This window comes from Cavia porcellus, unplaced genomic scaffold, assembly GCF_034190915.1.
Source record: "Cavia porcellus strain 051 isolate PalLab524CR breed Dunkin Hartley unplaced genomic scaffold, mCavPor4.1 scaffold_17, whole genome shotgun sequence".
In the NCBI taxonomy this organism is placed as follows: Eukaryota; Metazoa; Chordata; class Mammalia; order Rodentia; family Caviidae; genus Cavia; species Cavia porcellus.
The window spans coordinates 72,211,477-72,230,953 of NW_026947500.1; the positions used below are offsets into that span (position 1 = coordinate 72,211,477).

At 61.1% G+C, this 19,477-nt stretch overlaps 1 protein-coding gene across 7 annotated transcripts in view; it reads right to left on the reverse strand.

Moving 5' to 3' along the window:
* Kdm4b (lysine demethylase 4B) overlaps positions 1-19,477 on the reverse strand; it is an 86,338-nt gene that overhangs the window by 30,191 nt on the left and 36,670 nt on the right. For 5 of the 7 annotated variants that reach the window (XM_063229164.1, XM_063229168.1, XM_063229167.1 and 2 more), the window contains 2 exons: positions 3,753-3,802; positions 35-138 (listed from right to left, as the gene is read on the reverse strand). In XM_063229164.1, coding sequence (XP_063085234.1) covers positions 35-138; positions 3,753-3,802 — 154 coding nt within the window. Of the gene's footprint in view, positions 1-34; positions 139-1,698; positions 1,877-1,905; positions 2,303-3,752; positions 3,803-19,477 lie in introns of those variants that run through there. The other 2 variants (XM_063229169.1, XM_063229170.1) reach the window with 2 other exon arrangements.

Here is a 19,477-nt window from a genome sequence, read left to right on the forward strand (position 1 = left end):
TGCGCCCCCCACCCCGGGTCTAAGCCGCACGCACCCTGCTGAAGGGGATCCCGTACTTCTTCAGGATGATGGGAGAAATGAGCGTCATCTTGTGGCGCAGGAAGGCGTCACAGCCCTGCGAGCTCCCAGGGAAGAAGCCTAGGACAGACAGAGGCAGCGTCAGTCAGGGGCTGGTTGAGGCCGGGGTGCCCGTGGGGGCCTGCAGGCACACAGTGGACCCCAGTCAGCACTCTGAGGAGGATCGGCACCCAGGCCCATCGCTGGCTCCGGGGGTGTGCTGGGGTGGGAGGGAGTGGGGGGCAGCAGAGGTCAGGGAGGTGGCTGGGGAGACGGGACACGGGGCCAGTCACCGCGGCAGCCTGACAGGTGCCACCGGAGACATGGAGCCGGAGCCGTGGACAGGACTGGCACTGCCCCCGAGCCCCTTCCCTCTGGGCACTGCGCGTCACAGGGAGGGCTGGCAGGGCCCGCAGGGGCAGCTCTGGCTGTACCTGCTCTGTCTCTCACACAGGTCCCCACCGCCCCAAACACCCATCAGCCATGGGCAAGGATGGCTGTGAATTCTGTTGGGGACACCTCTGTCCACAGCAGACCGCCCAGCTGATGGGAGCTGCATGTCCTCTGTGGCCCTCGAGGGGCAGCCCTGAATCAGAGGCCGGGCTGCCCCATGACGGGCGGGGTCTCGCTACGACCTGCACAGATGGGCACATGGTGGGCATGGAGGGGGCGGGGGCCTGCCCGCCTGGGGCTGATGTAGGAGGTTCCGGAAAGTCGGGACCACAGAGCGCAGAGGCACTGAGTGCGCTGCCGTAGAGTTACGGCTGCTGCCAGGGGCGCGGTCTCCTAATGGGTGGTTTAAGTGGCCCTCATCACCGCGCTCACAGAGGCGCACGTTCCCAGTGATTAGCACCAATAATGCGGCTGCACATTAAGGCTCTCTCCGCGGCCCCGCAGCTCTCCCGCAAGCCTGGCCCATTCCAGGCGTGCCATTCAGTCCCCCTGTTAATCACACACCCGCTCCGGGGCTCCTCCATGGAGCCCGTGACATGAGTGTCCCCCCAAGTGCAGCAGGGGCCGGAGGGGCTGCTGCCTGGGTTAAGGGTCATGGTGCCCGAAATTCTGGGCAGCTGCTGCACCAGGAGGGAAGTCCTGGCTGGTGGGGACCGCCGTGTGGACGGGGAGCCCGGCTTGCTGGCTGAGCCCCACCTACCCTGGGAGGTCCTGCACACAGCTGGGACCTCAGGAGTGCAGGCAAAGGACAAAAGCTGAGGGGTGCCAGCAGGACGCAGGCACAGCAGAGCGCGTGGCAATGGAGGAGGGAGGTATGGAGAGGCCGGCAGGGCCCGCCCCAGAGTCCCGGCTTCAGAGTCAGCCACTGCATGAGGGTCCCTGTCCGTCACCTGAGCCACCTAACGGCAGCCACAGCAGGGTGGTTCTCAGGGACTCTGCGGCCGGGCCAGCAAGGGGCGGGGGGAGGCCTAGAGAGGCTGCTGCTGGCTCTGCAGATGGAGGAAGGGACCACGAGCAGAGGACTGCAGGCGCCCCGATGAGCCAGAACGGGAGCCCGGCTCCTCCCAGCACCACCACCGAGTCTCAAACTTCTGACCTGCAGAACTGTTAGTTCATGCTGTTTAAACTCACTAGATGTGATTACTTGTAATGGCAACAGAAAACTCATCAGGGAAACATCTCTCTATCTTGTATTTTAAAATTAAAGTTTGTATTTCTGGAAAAAAAGTACAATAGACTGGTGTGGAGGCACAGCCCTGTGAGCCCAGCCCTCAGGAGGCTGAGGCAGGAGGGTTGCCGTTTCAGGCCAGCCTGGGCTACACGGTGGACTGAAGTCCTGCCTGGACTATACAGCAGGATCCTGCCTCTGAAATGAAAAGAAGAGAACAACAGAAGTACATGCAGAAACTGTCTCCATCTTTTATTTTGAGAGCTGATACCTAAGCGAAGAGATCTTCACTACAGACCTCCCCAAACTCTACATTTCTATGGGGAGCGTAGCCCGGTGTCGGGAGCCCCTGACGCTGGAAACTTCACACACGCTGGGGCGTGGGGGACCCCAGGACAAAGAGGCACCTCAAAGGGCAAGAAAAGGCCACAGCTGAGGACGCCTGGCTCCGCCCCGATTCACAAGCTGGGCCGGAGCTGCAGGCGCTCACTCCTGTGGGGAAGTCACCCGGAGACCTCCTCCGAGGATCCTTCTCTACGTTAGCACAGTCCGTTACTTGGGAAAGTCCTTGAAGCCCTCCCGGGGTCCTGCTCGGTTTCCTGCATTTTCCACTCTAACCCTTCCCTGTTGAAAAACTAAATAAATACGGCCGCCCAGAGACAGCCCTCCTCTCAGCCCCGAGTCCCCAGCCCTGCAGGGGGTTCTGACCTCCCGGAGCCCCGAAGTCACACCACTGTCTCATTATTTAAGCCTTCAGTGTACACCCGTTGGGGAGACTGGGGATCCAGGTCCCCGATAGCTGGGGCCCAAGACAGGCCCTGTCCATAGAGTGGGACTGAGTTCCCACCAGAACTGCTCAGAAGACGGGCAGCTGGGCACTGTGTCGAAGCCTGGGCACCCTCCACTACCCTGTGGGGTGGCCCAGACGCTGAGGAGCTCCCGAACCCCTCATCAGGAGGGGCCACCCTGTCCCTCCAGCGCAAAGCCTGTGGGAAGACGGCATGTGGCAGCTGTGCTGGGGGCCAAAGGTAGGGAGGCGACAGGAGGCAGCGGGGGGCTGGCGTCCCATGCCAACGCCAAGGGCAACTTCCACGCCAGCCTCAGAGTCCACCCCGTCGGCTGCCATCGGGACATGCACGGGGCCAAGGGGCCTCTGGGGCCCCCAGGTCCTCACTGCCACCGCCCATGTGTCCCGGGCCACCCAGGCTGCCCTGAGATCACTGCCCTCTGGCCCATTAAGACGGGGCCTAAGGTGGGGCCTGGGGAGGAGCCGGGGCCAGGCCCGGAGGAGGGCCCTTTCCCACGAGGCGCAGGGGACCCGTCTGCCCCAGACCAAGGCCAGCAGGGACCCACCGGTGAGGGCCGGCCCCGGTGGACACTGTGTATGGGCACGGCAGACAGCAGATGGTGCCTCAGTGCAGGTGGCACATGCTGCTGCCACTGGGTGCCCTCAGGCATCTGTCACAACCGACAACCTGGGTAACACTCCTGGTGTCTACCTGGGCGTGTGGGTACCACCAGGTTCTAGGAAGGCGGGGATGGCAGTTGTGGTAACAGGCGATGACCCTGGGGCCTCGCCAGGTGCTAGGGGTCCCCCTGGTATCTGACCACCTGACACCTGACCAACACCTCTGCCCGAGGCTCCCCAGGGGAGGATGTGGGCCGCCTGGGCAGGTGGCTGTGCCGGACCACCCTGCTCGGGTGCTGTGGGCCCAGGCCTCAGAGGACCAGAGAGAAGGCGCTGCCATGGCATCAGCAGTGTGGAGACTCACGAGGGCACTGAGCACGCGGGGGACCCTGCGGACCCCACCGCAAAGGACACCATCACCCCCGTCCAGAACCCCAAGCCGGGTGCAGTGGTGCATCGCCTGTGATCCCGACACTCGGGGAGAAGGAGGCAGCAGGAGCCCAAGTGTCAGCCCGTCTCCAGGTTAAAGGGGGCTGGAGTCGGAGCTCAGTGCGGAGGGTTCCACCCTGGCACAAACCACACACACAGAAACAGAAGCCGGGCAGCAGCGCGTCCCGGGCAGCCCCAGGCCCTCCCCCTGCCCCGCGCGCCAGCCCAGACACCTACCGATGGCCAGCCGCTCCAGGCGCTTGCCGTGCTCGGGCGGGATGGCGTACCTGCGAGAGAAGGGGGCGTCAGAGAGGGCACTTCCGGGCACGAGGACCAAGCCGGGGGAGGGGGGCTCAGAGCGGGGAGCTCCCAGCACACGCTGAGGGGACCCCAAAGCTCCCAGCCAGCTCTTGGGCCCAAGTCACCCACATCTGGGCCCGGGAGCCAGCAGGGGAAAGCGGCTTCAGGAAAGAGAAGTTTCCTTTGTCACCCACTTGAAGCTTCATCTGACACATTTTCTATTTGGAAAATTACTGGGCTCCATCACGGGAGAGGTGCCCACTGCCAGGCCTGGGCCGTGTCTGGGGTGCCAGCGGCTGTCAGGATTTGTGAGAGCCCCTGACACGGAGCAGGTGGTGGCCACAGACATCGTGGCCACAGTGCCCAGGATGGTCCCGTCCCGGGGTCCCCAGCTGAGGAGAGGATACCACACAGCGGCCCCTGTCGCCCAGGACACAGGCAGCCAGGAAGAGAAACAGCTTTGGAAAGATGGCCCGTCCACAGCGGAGCCATTCCCAGCCAGAGAGTTCTGATTTTTCTACTGAAGCAGGCAGGGCAGGAGATAAAGCACATGTCATGTCCCCGCTTATCTAAACTAAATACCATGACGAAGTTCTGGGCGCAAGCCCAGGCTCCTGCCCACGGCCACCCGGGACCTCCGCTTCCTCCTCGTCGGGCCATTGTCTGGACGAGGCCGAGGTCCCCTTGCTTAAAGGCCTGTTATCGTTTACACACAGATGATCCCAGCTAATCCTAACCCCGCACCTCTGTGTACGGCTCGCCCGCCAGGGGAAGCGAGGAGGAGGAGGGGGGGGGAGGAAGAGGGGGGAGGAGGGGGAGGAGGAGGGGGAGGAGGAGGAGCAGCAGGAGGAGGGGGAGGAAGAGGAGGAGGAGGGGGAGGAAGAGGCGGACCCGGAGCTAATTCCCAGCTGCCGCACGGATGACGGATGACGGATGCAATACCCCGTCTACAATGCAGCTTTCACTTAATTACCGCCTGTAATTGGGAGTTGTAAAGATAAGATTAATTGAATCTGGTGGATGTTAAAAGTTTAATACACTGCAACGTGGCTCGGCTGCTATCGGGAAGGACAGCCGGCAGACACGGCCCCGGGAGAGATTAGAGGGGCTCTCGGCTGGGAAGCAGGTGGCCCTGGGGACATCTGGACTCTGCTGCCCGCAGTGCCCAGGAGTGAGCAGCCCTGCCACCAAAGCCCCTGGCACAGCCCAGCAGCGGCCTCGTGGTGCCCAAGCCCTGGTGCCCAAGCACAGGGCCCAGGGTGCCAGCTGTCCCCGGAAGGCTCGGGCCACGCGAGAACCTCACTGCCCAAGCTGCAGTGTGCAGAGCGAGGGCCAGGTCCTTCAGGGGATGCCTGGTGGCCACCCGGAGGAGGAGGACATCACTGCACCACCCCTGCAGGAGCCTCATGCTGAACCCCTGGAGCTCCCGGGCTGTGACCAGGGCAGGCAGGGAGACCCGGATGCAGAGGCCACAGAGGCAGCAGGAGCTGGCCTGGTGACCGGTCATGACGCAGGGCTGATACTGCGAGGGGAGGCCAGCCGCCCGGAGAGGAGGCGCCCTGGCCCCTGGAGCCCAGCCTGTGCCTGGCGCCCACTGGGCCTCCCCGACGCTGGGGTCTGTGGCTGCAGTGACAAACAGCCAGCAGCACGGCTCCAGCCCACGGAAAGCGCGAGGTGGCACGAGCATCTGCCTGGCAATTATCGAGCCACTTCTTGGGGCTGTAAAACAAAGCTGGTTCTACAGTCTGCCCTGCTCCCCGGGTGCTCAATCCCCAACTCAGGGTCAAACCGCAACCCGCCAGCCCGGGCAGCGGCACCTCCCTGTCCACGTCCCCCAGCTCCCTGCACCTCCAGAGCAGCGGTAATGACCTGTGGCTACTGCAGGCTGTCCATATTTAGAAGCTCCTGAAAGTTCCCCATCCTCGTGCACAGCCCAGGGGTCCCCGTGGGCCCCCCACGCCCACAGGAGACGAGCCCTCAGGCTGACAGGGGAGGGCAGGGCTGCAGGGAGCCCTGGGACGAGGCACTGTGGGGCCAGGGAGGGCGGTGGAGATCCTGAGTCGTGGCCAGTGCGTTCACTTAGCCTGCCTAGAGCCAGCACCCCAGAGCCCAAGGGCCGGATGCACTCGTCTCCCTGGCAACCGCAGCAGGTGACCCCGGGCAGGATGCTGGGAGCTGGGGACTGAGCAGAGCATCCCGAGGGGTGACGCCTGGTCGTCTGCCAGCACGAGGGTGCCAGGAGGAAACAAAACCAGGCTGCGGTGTCAGGTGCACGTGCCGGCTGGGAGGCCCTGGAACTCAGGCGGGCCTGGACCTGTGAGCCGGGGCGTGAGGTGCGTGGATCAGCAAGTGGTGAGAAAGCAAACGCAGCCCAGAACATTGACAAAGCCAGAGGCACAGGGGACTCACGAGCTGGAGCGAGGTCAGCCCTGGCCTGGGCAGTGCCGGGACCGAGCAAGACCTCACTGAGGAGATAAGGAACACGGCCAGGGTAGCCAGGGCGCAGGCCTGGGCTCGATCCCAGCAGCACAAAGACACAAGTTAGAAAAGCCTTGGGAGGCAGGGATGCCGAGTCGGGGATGACAGGGTGGCCTGGGGAGGGCGGGCGGGCGGCCCAGCTCTCTGTGCCCGTACTCAGAAGCATCTGGAGCTGGAAATGTCACCCCTCCAATCACTGCCCCCCACCAGGGCACCGCTCACAACCCTCAGACCCGCCCAGGGCACAAAAGCAGGGGCTGGGCCGTATCCGCCGAGGCCAGGATCCTGGCCGGGCCACGGCCCGACTTGCGTCCAGGAGGGGACAGGCCTGCGAGGGCAGCAGGGACACGAGGAAGGACCGGGCTCCCCTCGTTCAATGGCACACACACGGTGTTCCGGCACTCAGGAGGCTGAGGCAGGAGGACTGCACGGCCCAGGCCAGCCTGGGCAACTCAGCAGGAGCCTGGCCCTGGGCCGCGGTGTCAGGAGCCCGGGCGCCCAGCAGCGGCCTTCCCCAGGGCGCCGCCACACGCTGCCCGCGCTGGCCCAGGGAGCCAGTGTCTTCTGGCCGCCGCACAGGATGCTATTAATAGTGTAATTTCTCGGTGTTTTGTTTATTCCCCTGGAATGGCTTGATGGATGCGAATAATTATCAGACTATAAAAGCCAGCGAATCTGCTATTTTCTACTGCTCTAAATCATCAAACAAATAAACTGTGAAACAGTACTTCTGAATATAATTTTCTCCTCTAATGGCTTAGAATTATTATCAAGAACAATGAAAATAAGTAAGCAAATGCCTCCCAAGTTAACAATTAAATGAGTATGTCAGGGAGAGGAGCCCCGAGCGCGGGGTGCAGGGCCCTGCTCGGGAGCCGGCAGTCACCGCAGGGCAGCGATGGGCGGGGCTCCCGGCGCCGCCACCCCACGGCCTCCAAGAGGCTCTGCCCAGTGGCCGCCGGGCCCTCCGGGCTGCTGCGCCCCGAGCTGGGCTCTGCTGTGGCAGGGCAGCGCTGCCTCCCAGGGACAGACGGGCCAGCCAGAGGCGCTGAGCCCTGCTGCAGGGTGAGCGCTTGGGAAGGGGACACGGAGGACGTCACCCCGGGGGGCCCTGCCACGGTGACGGGGCCACGGCTGACCCGCACCCTCCCGCTCCAAGGCTGTGAGGCTCTGGGGGTCATGTCTGGGCTCTGAAGGCCCAGCTGCCCATCCTCCTGTGCCCCCTCGGCCCCTGTGGGGACCGTCTCGGTCACCGGGATGGGAACCACGTCCACAGGCCCCACCCACGCCACGCGCTGACCGCAGCTGTGGCCCCGGCTGCAGTGATCAGGCGGCGGTGGTGACAGCACCACGGCCTCGTCCCCTCTGTAAGTTCGGGTGCGAGGAGCAGCCTGTGCGTGCAGCCCTGCTGGAAATGGCAGCGGCCTGGGCCTGCTGGAGGGGACAGAGCTCGTTTCGCGGTGCCCATGGAGCTAAGGCGGGCAGGGCGGCTCGGGGGGCAGTGTGAGGAATGAGGAGGGCGGAGGCAGAGCCACACGTGTCCCTGGGGGGTGCCGGGCCCCCATGCCCAGCGGCAGCCCTGGCAGGAGGCCACCCACCCCCAGCACAGGAGGCCATGGGGCCTGCGTGGCAGGCAGGTGGCGGCAGCCCTCAGACACAAAGCCCAGGACAAGGCAGTTCCAGCTCGCTGCCCAGCGTCTGCAGAGGCCCTGGAGGCCCATCTCCAAGCCGGGCTGCGCCCCAGCCGCAGGCGTGGAAAGGCCCCAAGGACCAGGACACGGGTCTGCAGGCCCCGGGAGCCGGGCCTCATGTCCGCTGGGCATCCGCAGGGTGACACAGGCCCCATCAGGACTGGGGTCGGAGCCGAGCCTTGGGGAGGGCCCAGGCCTGCCATCCCTGCAGCTCGGGGCCGGGCCCGACTGTGCACCAGCTGCCGAGCAGGAGCGCACACAGGACAGCGCTGAGCTCCCTGTCAGCTCCCTCTGGGCATCCAGTCCCCGACTTCAAATTATACTACAAAGCTACTGTGATAAACACAGCGTGGTGAGGCTGGGGCGCAGCTCAGTGCAGGGCGCTTGCCGAGCATGCACAAAGCTCTGGGTTCAATCCCTCGGGCCACACGTGGGCACACACACACATGCTGTGGCACTGGCAAAAAAACCAGACCCGAAGACCAATGGAACAGACCAGAAGAGGCAGAAACAACTGTAGACACACTCAGCCGCCTTATCTGTGACCCAGGCGTCAAACACGCTCACTGGAGGAGAAGTGGCCTCTGTAATCACGGCGCTGGAAAACCTGGCTCTGCGAGTGCCCAAGATAAAACTGGGCCCGCACCATTCACCATGTACTGAGCTCAAGTCAGAGTGGACAGAGATCTTCAAACTGGCCAGGGATTCAGGGACGCAGGGATTTAGCTCAGGAGCTCAAGTGCTTGCCTAGTGGGCACAAGGTTGGGGAGTTCGGTGCCCGGTACCAAAAAAAAAGAAACAAAGATCTTAATATTAAAACAGAAACAATAAGCACGCTGGAAGCCAGACAGGTAAAACTCTTGAAGACGCTGGTGTAGGCAAAGACCTTACGAACAAAACCCCGATTGCATGGAACCGTCCCAGGAATCACCCCCGGGGTCCACCTCCTGGAAAGCTTTTGCACAGCAAGAGAAGCAGCAGAGTGCAGAGACGGCCCACAGCGGGGAGGAAATGTCCGCCTCTGGGCCTCAGGCCAGGATCACTGTCGGGAACACAGAAAGATCTCAGAAATACCCGTCCTCGCAGGTTTAGAGACCCAATCCAAAGACGGGCATCTGACACGAGCACGCGCTTCTCAGACGAAGAAACACAAACAGCAAATAAATGGAAAAAATGTCCAGCAGCACCGGTCACTCGAGAGATGCAAATTCAAACAGTGAGATTCCATCTCGCCCCGAAAGGAATGGCTGTTAGCAAGAAATCGGCCAGGAGCAAACGCTGGCGGGGCTGCGGGGGAAGGAGCCTTCGCCGTGCTGCTGGGAGTGCAGGCTGGGGCAGCCCTGTGGGGATCAGAGTGGAGACGCCTCAGGAAACTAGCTAGGATTGCAGTCCCATTCCACCAGCGGTTCCCTTCTGGGTGTCTTCCCAAAAGAACTGAAAACATCACACCACGATCATATACGTGCACTCACGTTTACAGCAGCACAGTTTATAATAGCCAGATCTGGGAAACAACCTAGATGCCCATCGACTGAGGGATGGATAAAAAAGATGTGGTAAGCCGAGTGTGGTGGCTCACACCTGTCATCCCAGCACTCAGGAGGCTGAGGCAGGAGGATCATTGCGAGTTTGAGACCAGCCTGGGCTACAAAGTGAGCTCAAGATCAGCCTGAACTGCATAGTGAGACTTCACCTCATAAAACACCAAAAAAAAAAAAATTTTTTTTAAAAAGATGTATTTCTATACAGTGGAGTACTACTCAGCCATAAAGAAGGATAAACAGGACACTTCTACAGGTGAACGGGTGCACTTTGAGAACATACTCATTAGTGAAATAAATCAGACCCACGTATGCAAACATCACACTGTTTCATTAGTGTGACAAGCTGAAAGAAAACACATATATGTGTATGATGCAAGAATTTGTGCCAGTGTTGTTTGCAACACTGTAGAATGTAGGTGTCCTGTGTTCTCCTGATTGATTTGGGGGTAACAATGTGCAATGTATGCACCATCCTTACCCTGATTGACACACTTGGAAACTTTGTTGCAATTTTTTCTTTCTTTTTACATTTCAATAAAATGGATTTGGGGGGAAAGAAGAGCCAGAGCCTCTTGCCTGCCACACTGGGGCGGGACCCGGGGTGTCCCACCGAGCCACGCACCGGCCTTTTGCTGTTTTTTTTTTTTTTTTTTTTTTTTTTGAGACATGGTCTCACTGAGCTCAAAGTTGAGCTCCTCCTGCCTCAGCCTCCCAGAGGGCTGGGGTCACAGGCTGCCAGTGCCACACAGCGTGACAGTTCTAAATACAACAGTCAATGCAGGAGAGCAGGCTGGGGCGCTGCATTTACTCCCCGGGCTCACAAGCCTGTAAAAATACCTGGAAACCCCCGGGCCACTTGGTGTAAACTCCTCAGCCAAGCGGGGCGAGGCGGCAGTCCCACTCCCGGGGCGCTGAGGACCTGGGGCCAGGGACAGCGGGCGCCCTGGCTGGCCCCATGTCCCAGCGGCAGACCCCAGGGACCCTGTGTTGTGACAGTGGCGCCCCAGGAGAAGCAGTGGCAGGGCGGCATGGTGCGCACAGGGTGGCCCCCTCACAGGGTGGACACTGGGGGCCCCGCGTCAAGGCAGGGAGGGGAGGGGGACAGGCAGGGCTGGCCAGGCCCAGAGCCCCCACCCGCAGGGCACCTGTCCTCACGGCCCGAAGCCGCGGCCTCCCACTCAGCAGGTCCAGCGTCCGCGATGGAGGCAGCACCGGCGGCCTGGGGGCCTTCCCGGGAAAGGGCCTCCTCCCGAGGGTGGCTCTATCGCTAAGGATCAGTCCTGGAAGACAGGAGACGGAATTTGCTCTCTCACACTAGCAGTGATCTCCAAATAACAACATCTTCAGGGAACCGCAGAGATCAGTGGGCACTCGGGCCCGTGGGAAGGGGGACCCACAGCTGGGGCCATCCACAGGGACGCGGGGCAAACCGAGCCACGGACCACGGGGACGGACCACCCAGGCGTGGGGGGCCAGGACGTGACGACCTGGGGAGCCTGAGACAAGGGGCCCGGGCACCCGCAGCAAGGGAGGCCAGGCTGCCCGGAGCTGCCTGCAGGGCTGTGCCCCCAGCCCGCTCCCCCTGTCCCCCTCAGGGGTCACTTTCACTACGAGGAGACCAAAGCTGTGGAGCCCCTGCGCACCATGCTTGACGGCCCCTTCCTGCTCTCGTGACAGCTGGGCACCCTGGGCAGAGGGGTGACGCCCAGGGCAGCTGGATGAGCACCCTCCCGGCAGCGGGCTCCGCCTGGGGGGCAGGGGTGTGGCTCACCATCACCCCCAGGCCTTGGGGCAGGCGCTCCAGGCCTCGCCCACACCCATGGCTGCGCTGCAGGCCAGAAGACACCAGCTCCCCAGGAGCCTTCTCTGCCCCTGAGCCGGGACCCCACCCCACGTACTCCTAGTCACACAGATACGGACGCCCGACGGAGCCCGGGGCCGGGGTTAGGGGCCTTAGCTCTGGGGTGGGGAGGCTCCGGCCAGGCTCAGCCCCGGGGCTGAGGGTGACCAGCCAAGTGACAGGTGCCCAGCCCTGCACATGGGACCAGGAGGCAGTGGAGGCGCAGCCCCGGAGTCCCCGGTCCTCTGTGGGGCCACAGTGCAGACAGCCACACAGCAGGGGCAGCCCGGAGAGGGCAGCACTTCAGGGCTGAGCCGTCTCTGTCACACGCCCACCCACGCATGGCGCCTGTGCAGCCTCACCAACCTGGGGCTGCCAAGGCCCTGGGGTGGCCCCAGCTTGTGCTGGCTGGAGGGCGCGGGTCACACGACCTGTCTGACCACAGACCTGCGTCGCAGGGCTCCAGCAAGGGCCCGGGCCCTCCTCAGGTCACACTGGAAGGGGCCGCCAGGCTAAGGTGCAGCGGCCAGGCCCGGCAGGGAGCTGCAGAGCCGTTAGTGTCCTGTCACAGCTGCAGCCGCGGAAGGCCGAGGGCTCAGCCCCTGCTGCTGGGGAGGGAGACTGCATGTTCTGTGCCCGCCCGGACGCGGAGGTGACAGAGAGGGATCCTGGCGCCAGGCGGCAGCAGCCTCCCTCCTGGGGGCTGTGCTCGTGCAAGAGACGTTTGACCTGGAAGCCAGCCCTGCCCGCCAGCCTGGGCCTCCCAGGCGCACAGTGGCCAAATGCCCTGTGGTCAGGGTCCAGCCTGGGAGGGGAGGGCTGACATACCCACGCACCCCACGGCAGCACAGACACCCGCACCTGCGGGCGGAAGGCCACCCAGCTGGGGTGCTTGCAGCAGGATCTCTGTCCCCCTGCCGGATGCCAGCTCCCCGCCCAGCAGGCGCCCCTCTGGATGCAGGACACAGGCGCGTTGGCACCTGCCTCCCCTCAACAGAAACCCTGCAGAGCCACAGCCCCGTGAGCCAGTGTGGCCCGCTGAAGTGCCCACTTTCCATGGAATATTCCGGGCCGGGGCATGAGAGGAGGCAGGGTCCTGAGCGCCCAGTGCCCTGTTCCAGCCCAGCACCCCCCAGGGACTCTCTGGTCCTGACCTGAGTGTGGCCTGAGCCCCTTCCCCAGCAGGACCTCAGTTTCCCTGCCTGAATTGGGGCTCCTGGGCTTGGCAATGGGATGGGGACAGTCCAGCTGCCGGACATGCCACCTCCTCCTCCAGACGGTGGCCGAGTCCCCCACTGCTTACGGGGCTGCAGGCCTCCCCCTACAACCTGGAGCCCACCCAGCCTGACCAGGGGGTGCCTGCCCCCCACTGCCCACTGGGCCCACGCCCAACCCTATTTCCCAGCATCCCTAGCTGCAAGGTGCAGCCTCGTGACTGAAAGGGATGGGCCCTGGAGCCTCCTCTTCCCACCTGGACACCAGCACCCAGTGACCTCAGAACACCTCGAGGGGCAGGTCTGCTGTCAGCCTGGGTCCCCACACCCCCACCACCTCCTCCATGGCCCCCAGAACCGCCAGCTGCAGCCTCCGCCTGGGCGTCACACACCGTGTGTGTGAGTCCTTCCTTGCCTACTTGTTCAGGGGAGGCCACCTCTGCCCGGTGGACGCACGTCCTTGTCCCGAGGCTGAGCGAGGCCCTGCCCGCCCCTCCAGGCTGCAGGCCTAGGTAGGCGGGAGCAGCAGGTGCGGTGGAGGTGCAGGCGGGCGCTCCCCACACACCTGTCCCCCACAAGGTCCCACAGCCGGACAGGCAGGACTCGGCATGTTTCACTCTGAAGAGCTGGCATGGAAGAGGGACAGTGACGTCAGGCAGAGACCCGAGGCAGACACCTCAGTGGGCCACTCGAGGCCATGCGTGGGACAGGACGTGACCAGGGAGACCTGACCAGGGGAGCTGTCCTCCTCCCCAGGGCTGGCCGGCGCCGCCAGGCTGCCAAGGTCACAGGAAGCAGAGAGCAGGAAGTGGTCCAGGCCCAGACAGCCCGACAGACCGGACCGGCGCTGGCCGGGCCGGGCAGAGAGAGGGCGTCTGACCGCCTCGGGGCTGCCGTGAACAACACCCCCACCTCGGCCCACTGCTGGGCCGCAGCATCCTCTAGGAAGATGTCTCACAGCAGGGACACGTGCGGGACGCTGTGTGCCGTCTTCCAGGCTGGCAGCTAAGCTGCGTCAGGGCTGATGAGCAACATGCCAAGAGCAGTGCCCGCCAGCCAGAAAACAAACCCGGAGGGGGCACCAGGCCTTCGGCACACTCTGGCCTTCGGGGTGTCCCCTGGCCCGGCCACAGCCCAGCTCTGTCCCCAGATACCCCCAGCCCCAAATCCGCCCACCTCTGCTCTGCCGCCCGGGGCGCCATCGCCCTGACCAGCACAGCGGCTCGGGGACAGCAGATGGACACGGTTCTGCTTTTTGGCACCAATACGATGTCAGACCCATTCTGCTGCCCCTGACAAATGCCAACCATGACCATCCCTGCGGCCCCGGGGACACGCAGCACAGCCGCAGAAGGGACGGGAGGTTTGGGGACCCTGAGACACTGGCTTCCTGGCTGCCCTGACCCGGGGTGCTCTCCTCCAGGGACCCGTCCTGTCCTGGGACAGCCGAGCACAGCCTGGGGGCAGAGCTGGGCCATTACGGCCGCCCCAGGGAGGCGAGGTGGTGGTGGCAGCCTAAGGGGGCGGCGGTGACTCAGACCCGTGTGCTCCACATCCTTTGCGATTGCCTGGCATCACCAGAGGGCTGCTGCCGGCAACACAGGAGCCCTCACTGTGCAGCGGGCCCCATGCCCTGACCGGAGCGCGGGCGGCCCTCTGGCTGCAGGGCTGATCGGTGAACGTGTGGAGGCTTTGGCCTGAGAGTCACACCCGATACTGACGGGCAGGCGGCCCGGGCCTGGGCATCAGGGACGACAGAGCGGCGGTGACAACAGCCAGGCCAAGGGCTTGGGAGGAGGGCTGGGAGGGGACGGGCCAGGCACAACACAGCTGTCCCTCCATACATGCCCTGTGCCCAGGCCCCCTGGCCGTGGCGCCAAGCCCAGGCCAGTGCCAGCCCCTGCACCGAGCTGCACCAAGCATGCCCCTGCCGGGGCCTCAGCCCAGGTGCACTCGGGCTGCCACAAGGCCAGAAACCTCTGGCACACAGCTGTGGGCATGCCAGGCACAGAACCCAGGTCCTCGGGGGTTGCTGGATGCCCGTGCGATGCCTGGGTATCTCACGGGCATCCAGACAGCTCGGAGCCGTGGTTGCTGCCCTTAGCGGGGTAAGAGGACTGGGGCAGGGCCCAGAGGCTGTCCCTTCCTCCTGTGGCCATGTTAGGGGACAGGCTGGGGCTGCCCATCACGGCTCTCAGGGCCCGCCAGGTCCCCAGAGTGACACCCTGTTGGGAGCCGCGTCTGTGATAGCTCGCCTTGCGCGGCGGACGTGCGGCCTGTGGTAAAGAGCAAAGCCTGAGGTAGATTACCCCTCCCATCGAATATGTTAGTTTCCTGCTTACCGCGTAAACAACCCGCTCAACAATATAGTCTGCCTGGCAACTGATGATGTTAGCCAATCAGCTTGCCTTGCTTACTTTAACATGATTGGACACTGTACCCGTATATATACCGGTGCCACCCCTGGGCGGAAGAAGAAGCCAGGTAGAAGCCCAGAAGTAAAAGCCCAAAAGGAGCCGCGGAGAGCGGACCGGTAGAGGCTTTGGGGCAGACTGAAGCACAAAAGGAGCCGCGGGGAGCGGACCAGAGGAGGCTTCAGCTGGGAGAACCCAGGGCAGGCTGTACGGAGAAGGAAAATAAAAAGAAAAGGTTGTCCACTGCCAGACTTTGTCGTGTGTCCTTCCTGCCGGCCGGGAGCGACATCAACATTTGGAGGCCCGCACGGGGACTGATCACCCCCGAGACGTGAAAGTGGACAACGCTCCAGTACAGAGCTGCGAGACAGGTGAGTTGGGGATAAGCCTGGGCTCTGGGTGGCGCGCACCTACAGGGCTTTTAGACTCCCCTCAGGCTCACGCGTAAGTGGCGGATTCCTTGGGCCTCACGCGGTGAGTAACATATTAAAAGATGGGAAACATGCTAGGTAGCAACACTAAGAGCGAGGGTGGTTGTGGAGAAAGCTCTCAAGAGCTTACAAAAGTACGCAGGGTATCTGAGCAGGCCCAGTCAGGGAGCTCCCGAGAGGGGCCCGTCAAGGGGAACAAGGATGCTAAGGAGGAGGATGGGGCTCTAGCCTCGGAGTCGTCTGACTCCGAGGACGAGGGAAAGTTGAATGGCAAGGAGGCCAAAGAGACCAGCTGTCAGGAGCCTAAGTCGCTCGATAAGGAGTCGCAGGGTTCTTTTCCAGCGTTGCGCCGCGAATTGCGCTCTGCTCAACCTGGTCTGCGGAGGAGTAGAGAGCTCCTGAGCGCTCCCCGGCGCGAGAGGGAGGCGAAGCCTTCCGTGGGGCCGTTTCCGGAGGCGATCCCTCGCCACGAGGCGGCCGCCTGGGAGCTCTCTCCCCTTTCGCCAGAACAGGAAGTGATGCACGGGCCCCCATTTTCCGCCCAATCACGGCCGCTGTCTTATGCTCCGCCGCCGGCGGGTCGGTATTTTTACAGGCGGCTTTGGCAGGGGGGACGCTTGTCTCATGAGGTACATCCACCTGGGATAGATAGTGGCCCCTACGGGATATTTCCTGTACAAGTAGCTATGGGCCAGGGACGCAATGTATGGGAGCCTTTTGAGATAAAGCAGATTAGAGAACTTAAAAATGCAGTTACAACCTTTGGGCCGACTGCGCCTTACACCATTGCCATGCTGGAGAACCTGTCTTCTGGGCCCCTCACCCCCGCGGACTGGATTCAGCTGGCAAAGGCGTGTCTGCCCTCGGGCAGTTACCTGGATTGGCGAGCCTGGTACGCAGAGTTCTCTGCAGAGCAGGCTGAGAGAAACGCCAATCGGGGAAACCGGGGGTGGAACAAGGAAATGCTTATGGGAGAAGGTCGGCACGCTGATGACCAGACCCAGTTCCCCGGCGCTGTCTATGAACAAATCAATGCCATAGGGCTCCGCGCCTGGAAACAGGTAAGTGGTGCCGGAACAGCCTCCTTGTGTCTTTCAAAAATAATTCAGGGTACCACAGAGCCATTTGTTGACTTTGTGGCCCGAATGCAAGATGCTGCCGATAAGATATTTCCTGATCCGGGAGTGGCTCAACCGCTGGTAAGACAGCTGATTTTTGAGCAATGTACAAAGGAGTGCAAGGCAGCGATAGCTCCTCATAAGAACAAGGACCTCAACGCCTGGATTAGGATATGCAGAGAGATAGGGGGGCCGCTCTCCAACTCGGGAGTGGCTGCTCTCCTGGCCGCGGCTGTACAGCAGAGGGGACCTCGCGGGTTAGAAGGGGAATGTAAGGCTAAAGGGTGTTTTGCCTGCGGGGAGCCAGGACACATTAAACGTCATTGCCCAAACAATGCAGATGCTAGGCCTCGCCCTAGGAATGAAGAACCATATGTTTGTGGGCGATGCAAAAAGGGATCACACAAAGCTGAGGAGTGTAGGTCGGTCTTTGATGCTCAGGGCAACCGTATTTGTGGACAAGATGCTAGAGAGCCAAAAAACGGCCAGAGGGGGCCCCCTTCACAGGCGGGCCCCCGCCCCAGAGACAGGACAGCTCAGGGTGGCAGCCTTCAACAAGGGCCACCCCTGGGTCAGCAGGTGTGGACCTCAGTGTCGCCTCCAGACTTATACAGAAGGTCACCATTAGGATGGATGGCGTTAGGACCCTAAATGACATGCAAAAGCTATTGGGAGACATTAATTGGATTAGGCCATATTTACATATACCAAATTCAGATCTCAAACCCCTGTTCGACCTTCTGAAGGGAGACCCAGATATAGCCTCCCACAGGAGGCTCACTCCTGAGGCAAGAGCTGCCTTACAGAGAGTGGAAAAAGCCTTAGGTGGGGCTACCTTACACAGAATTGAACCAGGGCGACCCTTTGATGTCTGTTTGCTACAGACTAGTCTACAGCCTACAGCGGTGATTTGGCAGAAAGGACCACTACTGTGGATACACCCTAAGGTCTCACCTGCAAAAGTCATAGAGCATTACCCGGAGGCAGTCGCTTCATTGGCCCTTGAAGCGCATGATAGAGCTGTCCAACATTTTGGCTCAGGACCACAAGCCATCCGAGTACCCTATACCGCCAGCCAGATCAAGACCCTGGCTGCCTGCATAGATACCTGGGCCATTCTGAGATGTGTTTTCCATGGGGATATAAACAATCAATACCCTAAAGACCCTATCTTGTCATTTGTCACTCAGCACCCTATAATTTTTCCAAAGGTTACTGCCTCTGAGCCATTAGTCCTAGCAACTACAATATACACAGATGGCTCCAAGACGGGGATAGGCGCCTATGTGATCCTAGGCAAGCCCCCGGTTACCATACAATTTAAACCAGATCAGCCTCAGGTGGTAGAACTGCAGATCGTTAAAATGATTCTTGAACGGTTCTCAGAAGCCATTAACATTGTCTCCGATTCTAGGTATGTGGTCAATGCTATGCAAGTGCTTGAGACTGCCAGTTTAATTAGATCCACTTCCACAGTGGCTGGACTGTTCCTGTCTATCCAGACATTGCTTCAGAACAGACACCATAAGGTCTTCACCACCCACATAAGAGCACATACATCCCTGCCGGGGCCCATGGCACAGGGGAATGCGGCTGCTGACACTGCCACTCGCCCGTTATGGATTTTTACCTTACTAACACCAATCGAGCGAGCCCGTGCCTTCCATGATAAATTTCATGTTAATGCCAGGACACTAGCAAACCATTTCCATGTTTCCAGAGCAGATGCACGAGATATCGTGCGACTATGTGACTCCTGTGCCACATACAAACCTGCCATACCGATGGGAGTAAACCCTCGAGGTTTGATCCCTGGTGATGTTTGGCAGATGGACATCACACATATACAGGAGTTTGGGACTCTTAAATATGTTCATGTTTCCACAGACACCTGTTCTCACGTCATATTCGCAACAGCAGAAACAGGTGAAAAAGTGTCTAATGTGATCAATCATTGCCTGGCGGCTTGGGCCGCATGGGGCAAACCAAAAATATTAAAAACTGATAATGGACCAGCCTATATAGGCAAAGCCTTCAATGAGTTCTGCAAAATGATGGAGGTTCAATTAAAACATGGTATCCCATATAATCCCCAAGGTCAAGGAATCATTGAGAGGGCTCATAGAAGCCTCAAAGAAATTTTACAAAAACAAAAAGGGGGAGTAGGCCAAGGCCTGGCCCCAAAGGCACGATTATCCATGGCACTATTCACACACAATTTTTTAAATTTAAATAATGATAATTGCTCCCCAGCCGTGGAGCACTGCAACCCTTCCCCCAACCATAAAGGGTGGGTGAAGTGGAAAGATGTCCTGACAGGACAATGGATGGGCCCGGATCCAGTGGTCAGCTGGAACCGAGGCGCGGCTTGTGTTTTCCCACAGGAATCGGGACGAGAACCACTGTGGGTACCGGAGAGACTGACACGGGCGACAAAGCCCTCGACTGAAGATCAGACCTGCCCTACCGGAGATCCATCACAGACCAACCAACAAGATGAATAGAAATAGCGGTAGCCCGAAATGGACAAGAAGATCCTCAGGCATATGCATGGCTTGCTCAATTGGCCCACGACCGAGTCTAGATATGGCGGGCATCCCTCATTCTCCTCCATAAGGTGACAATACACAGCAGGGTAGGTGAGTCAATGACGGGTAAGAGCGTGCCTCCCCAGCACGACTCGACCTAAGCCAGGCCCTACCCCATCCTGCACGTAAGCCGCTGGACTGTTAGATGCTGCCCAGGTCTAAATTTCTCTCCGAGGGGATTTCTTTACGGAGAGGAAATGAGTGCAAGCTTGTGTGCATCCAGGTTCCGTCCAGTTTGTGCCTGGCCCTAGAAAAAGGACGAGGGCCTCAGGGCCTTGGCAGACCATGGGACGGCCGACCAGGGTCTAAGCCAAGGACCTACGGTGGGCCTACGCATAGGGCAT